This window comes from Bufo gargarizans, chromosome 3, assembly GCF_014858855.1.
Source record: "Bufo gargarizans isolate SCDJY-AF-19 chromosome 3, ASM1485885v1, whole genome shotgun sequence".
NCBI classification, from domain to species: domain Eukaryota; kingdom Metazoa; phylum Chordata; class Amphibia; order Anura; family Bufonidae; genus Bufo; species Bufo gargarizans.
The window spans coordinates 497,783,756-497,796,582 of NC_058082.1; the positions used below are offsets into that span (position 1 = coordinate 497,783,756).

The window sequence follows — 12,827 nt, forward strand, 5'->3', positions numbered from 1 at the left end:
AAAATAGACAAATCACCAGGACCAGATGGCATACACCCCCGTATTCTAAGAGAATTAAGAGAATTAAGTAATGTCATAGCCAGACCCTAATTTCTGATATTTAAGGACTCTATACTGATAGGGAGTGTTCCACAGTATTGTTACATAGCAAATGTGCTGCCAATATTAAAAAATTGAATAGCCTGGAAGCTATAGGCCGATAAGATTAACATCTGTCGTTGGTAAACTGCTTGAAAATTTTCTAATGAGATGCTATCTTGGAGTACCTCAATGAAAATAAGTGAATAACGCTGTATCATCCTGGTTTAATGAGGGATTGGTCATGTCAAACTAATTTATTCAATGAGGTAAGTTCTAGACTTGAACTCAGCGAATCAATGGATGTCGTATATCTGGACTTCTACAAAGCATTTGACACTGTACCACATAAAAGGTTAGTATATAAAATAAGAATGCTTAGACTGACTCAATGATAGAAAACAGAGGGTGGTTATTAACAATACACACTCAGATTGGGTCACTGTCACTAGTGGGGTACCACAGGGGTCAGTACTGGACCCTATTCTCTTCAATATACAGTATTTATTAATGATCTTGTAGAAGGCTTGCACAGTAAAATATCAATTTTTGCAGATGACACTAAACTGTGACACTAAAATTAACACGGAAGAGGACAATATACTGCTACACATGGATCTGGATAGATTGGAGGCTTGGGCAGAGAAGTGGCAGATGAGGTTTAACACTGATAAATGTAAGGTTATGCACATGGGAAGGAATAATGCAAGTCACCCGTACATACTAAATTGTAAAACACTGAGTAACACTGACATGGAAAAGGACCTAGGAATTTTGGTGAACCGCAAACTAAGCTGTAGAAACCAGTGTCAGGCAGCTGCTCCCAAGGCCAATAAGATAATGGCTCACCAAAAATGAGAAAACACACTTATAATGTAACTTCATCCTTTATTAATGCAAAGCAGGGCCGTTTCTAGGGGCGGGCGGGACGGGCAGCCGCCCGGGGCGCTGTCAGAAGCAGGGGGCGCCCGTTGAGGTAAAAAATAAAATAAAAAATTTGGTTATGTAGGTAAAGGTTCGGGCGGCCGGCCGGCGGCGCCCCTCATGCTGAGCCTCCTGAGCGGCCGGCTCAGTGCTGCGCAGCCTGCCTGCGCTGCAGACTGCTGAGTTGTTAATGTAGCGTGGCCGAGCTCTGTTCGGTCCGGCCCGGGGTACAGGAGCATTTGTTTCCTGTACCCGGACGGACTGAAAGGAAGTGCACACTAAGTGAGCACTTCCTGTCAGCCGGGTACAGGAAACAAAAGCTCCTGTACCGCGGAGCGAACAGAGCTCGGCCACGCTACATTAGAGGTGACATTGACAAGGGGGAGGAAATGAGAGTGACGGGGGGGGGAGTAGAATGAGAGTGACAAGGGGGGGTAGAATGAGAGTGACAAGGGGGGGTAGAATGAGAGTGACAAGGTGGGGGGTAGAATGAGAGTGACAAGGTGGGGGGGAGTAGAATGAGAGTGACAAGGGGGTGGGGGGAGTAGAATGAGAGTGACAAGGGGGGTGGGGGGAGTAGAATGAGAGTGACAAGGGGGGTGGGGGGAGTAGAATGAGAGTGACAAGGGGGGTGGGGGGAATAGAATGAGAGTGACAAGGGGGGTGGGAGAAGAGAGTGACAAGGGAGGGGGGAGAAGAGAGTGACAAGGGGGGGAGAAGAGAGTGACAAGGGAGTGGGGAGAAGAGAGTGACAAGGGAGGCGGGAGAAGAGAGTGACAAGGGGGGGAGAAGAGAGTGACAAGGGAGGGGGAGAAGAGAGTGACAAGGGAGGGGGAGAAGAGAGTGACAAGGGAGGAGGAGAAGAGAGTGACAAGGGAGGGGGAGAAGAGAGTGACAAGGGAGGGGAGAAGAGAGTGACAAGGGAGGGGGAGAAGAGAGTGACAAGGGAGGGGGAGAAGAGAGTGACAAGGGAGGGGGGAGAAGAGAGTGACAAGGGAGGGGGAGAAGAGAGTGACAAGGGAGGGGGAGAAGAGAGTGACAAGGGAGGGGGAGAAGAGAGTGACAAGGGAGGGGGAGAAGAGAGTGACAAGGGAGGGGGGAGAAGAGAGTGACAAGGGAGGGGGGAGAAGAGAGTGACAAGGGAGGGGGGAGAAGAGAGTGACAAGGGAGGGGGGAGAAGAGAGTGACAAGGGAGGGGGGAGAAGAGAGTGACAAGGGAGGGGGGAGAAGAGAGTGACAAGGGAGGGGGGAGAAGAGAGTGACAAGGGAGGGGGGGAGAAGAGAGTGACAAGGGAGGGGGGAGAAGAGAGTGACAAGGGAGGGGGGAGAAGAGAGTGACAAGGGAGGGGGGGAGAAGAGAGTGACAAGGGAGTCCGCAGAGCCAGACCAAGAGCCAGACTGCAGCCAGAGACCAGATCATCTAATTGTCCTGGTGGTAAGTAGACAATGCAATATGTGTATTATTTAATTGTTTAGTTATTAATACTACATTTTGCGGACCGCACATTGCCGGCACTAAGAGAATATGCCTATTCTTGTCCGTTATTGGGGACAAGAATAGGACATGTACTATTTTTTTTCAGGATCGGAATTGCGGATCCGGGTCCGCAATTCCGGATCTGATAAGGGGGGGGGATGTCAATTTTTATCTTGCCTAGGGCAGCAAAAATCCTTGCACCGGCCCTGGTCAGAAGGGGGGCGCCGGCAGGGGCGCCCTCTTGTCGTTTCTCGGCCGTGCGCCCTGGCTCCCTCCCTCTGACATCTCTTCTGACCTGCGAGTCCTCTCACTCTTCAGACAGTGCGGGCGGCACTTACTGACGTCACGCGCCTGATCCTCCCACTAGGCGGCGCAGGCGCGTGACATACAGTGAGTGAGTGAGCGCCGCACTGCCAACCTGTTACCGCCCGCCCTGAGCCCCTGAGCAGTGCTGATGCCTGCTGTGAGGCGAGTGATGGTCTGGGGGGGCATTAATTACAATGGGGGGATGGGGGTTATTACAATGGGGGGGGGCATTAATTACAATGGGGGGAATTATTTACAATGGGGGGGCCACTGTGGGAGACATGAAAATGGGGGCCACTGTCACTGTGGGGACATTAAGTTTAATAAGGATCACTATGGACCATTATTTAGGCTGCTGTTGGTGTCATTACTCATTATAACTGTATAATGTCTGATAGGCCTAGTCCTGAGCTGAGTTATATTACCCTGCCCATGCCCTGTATAATAATGTACCCATCCCTGATACCCTTAGTTATATTACCCCGCTGGAGTAATATAACTAAGGGGTATCAGGGTACATTATTATACAGGGCAGGGTAAGGCTACTTTCACACTTGCGTTCGTCGGTCCGCTCGTGAGCTCCGTTTGAAGGAGCTCACGAGCGGACCAGAACGCCTCCGTCCAGCCCTGATGCAGTCTGAATGGAGCGGATCCGCTCAGACTGCATCAGTCTGGCGGTGTTCAGCCTCCGCTCCGCTCGCCTCCGCACGGCCAGGCGGACAGCTGAACGCTGCTTGCAGCGTTCAGCTGTCCGCCTGGCCGTGCAGAGGCGAGTGGATCCGTTCAGACTTACAATGTAAGTCAATGGGAACGGATCCGCTTGAAGATGACACCATATGGCTCAATCTTCAAGCGGATCCGTCCCCCATTGACTTTACATTGAAAGTCTGAACGGATCCGCTCAGGCTACTTTCAGACTTAGAAATTTTTCTAAGTTATTAATGCAGACGGATCCGTACTGAACGGAGCCTCCGTCTGCATTAATATGATCGGATCCGTTCAGAACGGATCCGATCAAGCGCAAGTGTGAAAGTAGCCTAATATAACTCAGGACTAGGCCTATCAGACATTATACAGTTATAATGACATCCACAGCAGCCTCCATTCTAAATAATGTCCATAGTGATCCTTATTAAAAATAATGTCCCCCCACAGGCAGGCAGTGCGTGACGTACAGTGAGTGAGGTGAGCACCGCCGCCCGCACTGCCTGCCTGTTACCGCCCGCCCGGAGCAGTGCTGAGAAAGAAGCCTGCTGTGAGTGAGAGCCTGAGTTTTTTTGACACTCGCCCTGAGAGAAATTTTACCTAGAAACTGCACTGATGCAAAGACATACAACACACAGTATCTGACCTAATAAATAAACTAGCAGCAATACAGGAAAGTGCCATGACAAAAACCTGTTCCCCCCCCCAAGCCACAATAGGTCAGCACATATGAGTCTCAAAGGAGTGTGCAATCTATATATGTAACAAAAGACACAAGAAATGTCAAGTATTAGTTCTAACTACCCCTTTAACAGTGACCTCCATGGTGCCTGCCTCTTTTAACAATAACCTCCACAGTACCTGCCCTTTTAACAGTGACCTCCACAGTGCCCGCCCTTTTAATTGACCTCCAGAGTGGCCGCCTCTTTAAGTGACCTCCACAGTGCCCGTCCCTTTAACAGTGACCTACACGGTGCCTGCCCCTTTAACAGTGACCTACACAGCAGCTGCCCCTGTAACAGTGACCTCCACAGGGCCCTGCCCCTTTAAGGCTAGGGCTACACGACGACATGTGTCGCACAACATTTTGTCGCACCAATGTCACTCAACAATTTTTATGATGATAGTCTACTCTATGGTGTCACACTGCGACGCGACAGTCGCAAAAAATCCATCCAAGGTGGATGCATGTGGCAGTGTAGTTGTGCTGTGCCCTATGTGTCGTGCGACTTATTGTCGTTGTGTTGCCTTACCCTAAAGCTGACCTACAGCAGTGAAGTAAAATGGCTGGGTTGTTATGGAAACCTGGACTGTGTATGTGGAGGTTAATGGCCTGCGAGCTTCTATTGGCTGATAAGGGTCATGTGACCAGGCTTCTATTGGCTAATGCATTTTTTATAGACTATCTCAGGAACGCTACGTCCTAGAGAGCTGAGACCCCCACAAGATTTCTTTCCAGGCAGCAAGGGATTTGTATACCAAGTTTCGTTCAAATGAATGGTTGCGTTTTTGAGTTTTTGCGGAACATACACACATACATGCGTCCTTTTTTTATATATATATAGATTAATATTGTCCCTATATGGTGATTGAGGTTGAAATATCATCATGGGTCTATCAGTGTGCTTAAGGGCAATGTCAGGATTAGCATACCGATTTAATCAATGTACAGATGGTATTTTTTTCTTTAAATTTTAATATCCAGTGTGCCATTTATATATAATATATATTCCTTCCCAAAGGATGGATATGGGCAAGTTGCCCATTATCATGGGTCCTCATCCCGATCGTCTCCTAGCAACCGTGCGTGAAAATCACACCGCATCCGCACTTGCTTGCGGATGCTTGCTATTTTCACGCAGCCCCATTCACTTCTATGGGGCCTGCGTTGCGTGAATAACACACAATATAGAACATGCTGCGATTTTCACGCAACGCACAAGTGATGCGTGAAAATCACCGCTCATGTGCACAGCCCCATAGAAATGAATGGGTCCGGATTCAGTGCGGGTGCAATGCGTTCACCTCACGCATTGCACCCGCGTGGAAAACTCGCCCCGTGTGAAAGGGGCCTAAGTGAGGAAAATTGGCTTCTACCTTAAGTTTTTTGCCTTCCTCTGGATCAACTTGCAGGATGACAGGCTCAACTGGTTGGACAAATGTATTTTTTCAGCTTTATAAACTATGTTACTCATGTAATCAGCCAGCGAACCACATGCCCTCCTAAATTCAACTGCTCTAGCCCACATATCTACTCCTAAGCCCCCTCCGTATCTTAATTAGAGAGAACTGGAGGAGGACTGAAAATGGCATCTATTGATGGCCACCACAGAGGGACAGCTTTTCGGGCAATATATTGTGCTGCGCTGTGGTATATGGTTCTGATGGGACGGTACTTTGCACTATGGTACTGCTGACCCCTGCCTAAAAGTCGTACATACCACAAAGGTGCATCACAAATGCCATTAAAATGAAACAACCACAGAACATTATTTATTTTTACCCCCCCCCCCCCCCCCCCCAAAAAAAAAAATATATATAAATCTTTTTTATAGCCTGCAACTGCACAGAAAAAAAGCTGGCTGTAAAGAAAATGATGGTTCCGCAAAGGTGAGGAAGAAAAATGAAAAATACCCTTACCAATACTGGCTTAGTCCTGAATGGGTTAATTAAGGGGTAATGTTTACAGTTCTGGTTGCCATAGTTATGTCCACAAAGAGGTGGTCTATTACTCCAAAAGGGGTAGGGTCAGAAGGGGCAGATACCACTACCTACCTCCTCTGCCAATGCTTCGGAGCCAGGGCACTAGGCTGTGGAGGGAAGCACCTCCTGCTCACAACTATGGTAACCCTTCCTCCAGCAGTGTGGCAGACAGTACATACGAACACGTCATTTACTCTACAGACATTGCTAGTACCATTATATGCGCCTTAGCCATGGCGGTGTGGAAAAATGTCCACGAAAAATATTCTAATAAAGCTTGAACGAAAAAAAACAAAAACAAAACTACTAGTCCACACCCACTGCAGCAAAGCGTGAGGGAGGTTCCGCCTCTGTGGCCCCGCCCATATGCCCCTCCCCACACACACCCAGCGGGCGGGAAGGCGTCAGCCAGACAGCGCCTCACACAGCCGCCGACCGAGCGACAGAGTGTGTCCTGGTCGTCACTTCGCCCTCAGCACCTAAGCAGGACAACACCCGCGGCGGCGGAGGGAGTGAACGGCAGCCCTGCAGGGGACAGCAGGGGATAATCTCTCTTGACAGAAAATATGGCGGCTGCGGCTGGGGCCTCGTCGAACCCCGGAGGGGGACCTGAGATGGTGCGAGGACAGGCTTTTGATGTGGGCCCGCGATACACTAACCTGTCGTACATCGGGGAGGGCGCCTACGGCATGGTGTGGTAAGTGCGGTGTGTCGGGTGTGTCTCCCCCTCTCGGAGAGCCTGCAGCGTGCTGCGCCTGTCCCGGGGCCTGCACTCCCTCCCCAGACTACCCCTCCCTGAGTACACAGCGCTGGAGCCCGCTGCTCGTCGTAGGGTGAGGAGGGCGGAGATGGGACCCTGCGGCGCACTGCCCTGTCCGTGACGGCTGCAGGGGAGCCCTGTCATGATTGATGCCTGCGTTCACATTGGGCTTCAGTTGTCATAAGACGTATCGATCGCCTCCCTGTCAGTGCAGGGGGCTCCATAGTGCTGCAGGATCTGCTCCTAATCTGGATGCAGCAGTGGCCTTTAGTGCTATGGCGCTGTCATTGTGCTCCTCCGTCATCTACGAACTGAAATCAGACACAAATATTTCTAAATGAAGCTAGAATGTTGCTAATTGTATTTGTTTTGACCAATCTGAGCACTGAGGCTCCATACATCCCACCCAGGATATTGGAGGTACTATATCCTTTAAAGGGACATTGGTAAAAATGGGAGTGTCCTTTTCTAAGGAGTCATGATGGCTGTGTTTCGGCCTAAGTGGGTAAAGGCTTTTTTAGATGGGGTTATTGCTGTTATTTTGGAGGCTAGACCACACCTCATAAATAAAGCGTAACGCGGTCTAAGCTCCATGTTGTGGTGGCCATTCAGCTGTCACCTCTGTTACTACTGCAGGGCTGATGATAGATGACAGGCTGAACCCCATGTGCCTGGTAGGGTAGGCTTGAACCAGGTGACAGAGCGTCTTAAAGGCGGAGGCCACAGCCCCCAGGGCTGATATATTTTAGTGAACTTTATGGAGGATCCGGCTCAGGTTTCCTCTCTAAATTACAATTCTCTAATAGCATGGTTTACCAATTGTTCTGATTAGCTATGGGAGTGATCCAGGAAAAGATCAGGTTCTGTGCGGTTTTCCTGATTGTCCGTCAGACTCTGGTGGTGATAACCCCCTTTTGACAGGTAATTGCCGCAACTGTGATTCTGAAATACCCTCCGCTGTCCTCGTCCATTGGGGGATTGCTATATAGAGAATGGGCCAATGTGTCAGTGATCTGAGATCAGAACAGTGACATTATCCGCGCCTCTGATTTGGGGAATCTGCCTCATTGATCATTAGAGACTTGGGCCAAGGAGCAGCGCCTGGAGGGCAGCGGGTCTGTGCGGGACATCCTCATCAGGAGGATCAGAGACTTGGACCAGTGTCTGTCTACATACAGTACATCTCAGGTTCCATTAGATTTGAATGCCTTAGGCCTTGTTCACACGTCAGTGATTTCCATCAGGGATTGCGAGACAAAACTAGGTGTGCACCAAGAAGACAGAAGAGAGATGTTTCCCTTATACCTTATATCTGTGTAGCCTCCACTCCTGGTTTTGGCTCTCAAAAACTGATGGAAGTAACTGATGTCTGAACAAGACCTAAGGATTCCAGATTAACAGATGCGCTGTACTGCAGAGGAGAGATTCTATAAGGAGATCAAGAGATTTCTGAAGAAAGTGATAAGGAGTGGCTGTGTGGGAGCGTGCATAGTGGACTCTACCACTTGGGCTCCACCGCACAGCATTATGATGTTTATAATGCAGTGTGTCTCTGCCTGACATCAGCTGTAATGATCTGTACTCACATAATGCCATTAGTACAAATCATAAGGGCGCGGCTAAGGCTACTTTCACACTCGCGTTTGGTGCGGATCCGTCATGGATCTGCACAAACACATCCGTTCAGATAATACAACCATCTGCATCCGTTCAGAATAGGGCTGAACCGATTATTCGAATAACTCGATTAAATCGAGTCAAAAAATTCATCGATGCAGTTTCCCTGCATCGAGTAATCGTTACATCACATATCGCCGGACCGCGATATGATCATTTTCTCCTGAGCCGGCCGGCACAGCAGAGGGAGGAGGAGGGAGTCTCTCCCGCCCAACTGTGCGTGTCGCGGCTGAACACCAATGAGGACAGAGTAGGAGGGGAGGGACTGTGGCCACTGCGCCACCAATGAATGTGCCGACCATATCCCACAGGGTCCCCCTCCTTCCCCCCCCCCATCATTGGTGGCAGTTTGCAGTTCCGATCGGAGCCCCAGCAGTGTAATGCTGGGGCTCCGATCGGTTACCATGGCAGCCAGGAGTCATGCTACTGAAGTCCTGGCTGCCATGGTATGTTAGTGAGCAGAGAGCAGCGCATTACTCTCACGTGCGCTGTGGCCTCCGGTCGCTCCTTCTTCCGTCTGTGCGGCGGATTGCTAATGCTTACAGCATTAGCAATGCGCCGCACAGACCTATGAGAAGGAGCGACCGGCGGCCACAGCGCACATGAGTATAATGCGCTGCTCTCTGCTCACTAACATACCATGGCAGCCAGGACTTCAGTATGGTGACTCCTGGCTGCCATGGTAACCGATCGGAGCCCCAGCATTACACTGCTGGGGCTTCGATCGGAACTGCAAACTGCCACCAATGATGGGGGGGGGGGGGGGAGGAGGGGGACCCTGTGGCCACTGCCACCAATGAGGGGGGGGGGGAGGCAGATGGAGAGAGAGTGGTTAATGGAGGCTGCAGGCACCACCTTGGCATGTATAAAGTTATTGGTTTAGAGAGGGGTTAATGAAGGCACCTCCAAGGTGCTTTCATTAACCTCTTCAAACCAATAACTTTATACATGCCCATTGGGTTTGGAGGGGTTAATGGAAGCACCTTGGCATTAGGCATGTATAAAGTTATTAACCCCTTCAAACCAATAACTTTATACATGCCTAATGCCAAGGTGCTTCCATTAACCCCTCCAAACCAATAACTTTATACATGCCTAATTACGTACGTTATTTTAAGTAGCTTTTTCTTATTAGATTACTCGATGAATCGAGAAATATAATCAATAGAATACTCGATTACAAAAATATTAGTTTACTGCAGCCCTAGTTCAGAATGGATCCGTTTGTATTATCTGTAACATAGCCAAGACTGATCTATCTTGAACACCATTGAAAGTCAATGGGAGACGGATCCGTCCTCATTCACTTACATTGTGTATCAGGACGGATCTGTTTGGCTCAGTTTCATCAGGTGGACATCAAAACGCTGCAAAGCAGAGTGGAGGTGGAACGGAGCCAAACTGATGCATTCTGAGCAAATGGTTTTCTATTCAAAATGCATTAGGGCAAAACTTATCAGTTTTGGACCACTTGTGAGATCTCTGAGCAGATCTCACAAACGGAAACCAGAACGCCAGTGTGACAGTAGCGTAAACTGCGTGGTTGTGCTGCGGTCAAGTACTGCTGCAGTCGGACAGGCCATGCAGACTGTACTGTACAGTGGAATTGTATTTAGTGCCGTCCGGCGATTAACAATACTGGCCAGCTAAACAGGGCAGTCTCATTAGTGTAGAGGTGGCGGCTGCCCATATGACTGCGCTGTTTGGTCGCACCCTTATGAGTTGTAATGATGGCATTATGTAAGTACAGATCACTACAGTGGAGGTTGGGTAGAGACACACAGCATTATAAGGGCTCATGCACACATGCGTATATTTTATTTATTTATTTTTGTTTGCGGCCCGTATGTGGAACCATTCATTTCAATGGGGCCTCAATAAGAACGAAATGACTGTGTGCAATCTGTATCCATATGTCCACAAGTCTATTTGCAAAAAAATTGCACGTCCTATTATTGTCTATTTTTTTTAGACCAGGGCAGGCATTGTTGCAATGGATCTGCAAAAAAAAACAGATGTACCATGGACATCAGACGGATATGTGGACTGCAAAATGCGGTCTTGTGCATAAGCCCTAATGCTTCTCGGTTTAGTCCAAGGCGCAGAGGCCACTATGGGAATTCACACTCCCCCACACTCATCTGGAACTAGCCTAACCCTGGACCGCTTACCATCTAAAGGCCCTTTTACAACGAACATTGGCACCAAACCAAATGTTCCCTATAACTGGCTGATCATGAGTCTTTATTGCACAGAAGAGATGTTTTCTGGTTTTTCAGGGTTTTTGCACGAGCCAGTTATCAGAAACTAGCATTTTTGCAACTAATCTGCTCATGGGGATGTAGTTTTGGGCAGTTGGACTCCTACATGGCCGATCCATTTATTCGTGAGACGAGCCGCTGTCAGATGTCTAGCAGCAGGTCACTCCGTCCTGTCTGTTGCAATCACATGCTCAGAGAAACATTGATCAAATCTATTTCATGTCAGGCAAAACTCATTGCAGCTTCGTTGGGTCCATTCTGTTGCTATAACTACTGCTTTTGGTTGCGTTTTTCTGGCATTTTGTAGCGTCCTGCTGTATTTCTATTCTGATGGTGCCATCGGTGTAGTAGAAGAGATAATAACAGGTAGCAGAGGAGGGTGGAGAACGGGAACGCTTTCAGTAGTGGTAGCTATGGCAATCATGGCCTGAACTCTCAGCTTACTGCGCAGCGCTCTATACCAGATATCAGCCGAGGACATTCTGCGCAGTTAATTGACATTTACTATATTCAGAATGAAGGTAGTCTGACACAGGGGAAACAAATGCCAGCTTCACACTGCTGAGATTGAGATGTATATTACCAGCCCAAACTCTTATCAATAGTTTCCAGGAAATGTCCAGATATCTGGTTTCCAAAAACTGCAAATCTCTAGGTCGGGGTGTAAAAAAAAAAAAAAAAAAAAAAAAAAAAAAAAAGAGAGAATAAGGGTTGCGGCTGCATATAACCGGTTCTGCTGCATTTCACTGTGGATGTGTTGCAGATTTTGGTGCAAATTTGCCACAGACTTCAAATTGCGGGACAATTGGTACTGCCGATTATGGGGGTGTGGATAAGATTTATACACTGCAGTCTTCCTGCTGCGGTTTTACAGGAGCAGCAAAGTGTATGTGTGAACATGCCCTAAAAAGAATGTGGTCTGCGTCCAATGGACAAACCAAATAGGATGGAATAGTTTCAGGTGATCCGCTGTATGTGGCTTTTCCGGTTCCTTTCTACTTTTTTATTTTTGCACTGTGTAGCGCCATGTGATATTACTCTGTTCTAGGTGAAAATCCTTTCATCTTTCCATCCCAGTGTGTGTGGAAAAATCCATCCTCACTTGTTCCCTGCCATTTTGTACCATCTTCTTGGCTGTTTACACTGGTCTTTCTGCCCCCCATCTGTAAGATTTCGGATGGACCAGATTCGCGTGGAATGCTGTAGCCAATGGCTAACCTCAGTGGCGCCCCCAATTGGCACATCACTTATCATTGGCTGCAGTGACTCTCATGACGCCTTCCATCTGCAAGTGTACAGACGGGGATTGGAAGACCAGCGGCGCAGAGCAGGTGATGGATTTTTCCACAGGTACCATTGGCTGTGGTAGTTTTTATTTTTTTAATATTTTTATCGGGTTGTTATATGGTCATGTGCAGGGGGCTGCTGCTGATGACAGAAATATCAAAGGCCTACTGAAATCATAAGCCTTTCATCAGGTAAGGCCACTTTCACACTCGTGTTTGGTGCGGATCCGTCATGGATCTGTACAGACGGATCCGTTACAATAATACAGCCGTCTGTATCTGTTCAGAACGGATCCGTTTGTATTATCTGTAACATAGCCAAGATGGATCCGTCATGAACACTATTGAAAGTCAATGGAGGACGGATCCGTTTTCTATTGTGTCAGTGACATTGTGAGCGAGGACTGATCCGTTTGGCTCTGTTTCATCAGATGGACACCAAAAAGCTGCAGGCAGCATTTCGGGGTCCATCTCCAAAGCAGAATGGAGACTGAACTGATGCATTCTGAGCGGATCCTTTTCCATTCAGAATGCATTAGGGCAAAACTGATCCGTTTTGGACCGCTTGTGAGAGCCCATGATGGATCGCACAAACGGAAAGCCAAAAACGCCAGTGTGAAAGTAGCCTAACCTGTTGTGGATGATTTGAA

General features: G+C 48.5%; 1 protein-coding gene across 1 annotated transcript in view; it reads left to right on the top strand.

The window, feature by feature from the left end:
• The first annotated feature begins 6,548 nt into the window (after nucleotides 1–6,548).
• The window catches only part of LOC122930454 (mitogen-activated protein kinase 1), a 50,790-nt gene continuing 44,511 nt past the window's right edge, over nucleotides 6,549–12,827 (top strand). Inside the window, exon 1 of the mRNA XM_044283875.1 lies at nucleotides 6,549–6,890. Coding sequence (XP_044139810.1) covers nucleotides 6,760–6,890 — 131 coding nt within the window. The 5' untranslated portion in view covers nucleotides 6,549–6,759. The remainder of the gene's footprint in view (nucleotides 6,891–12,827) is intronic.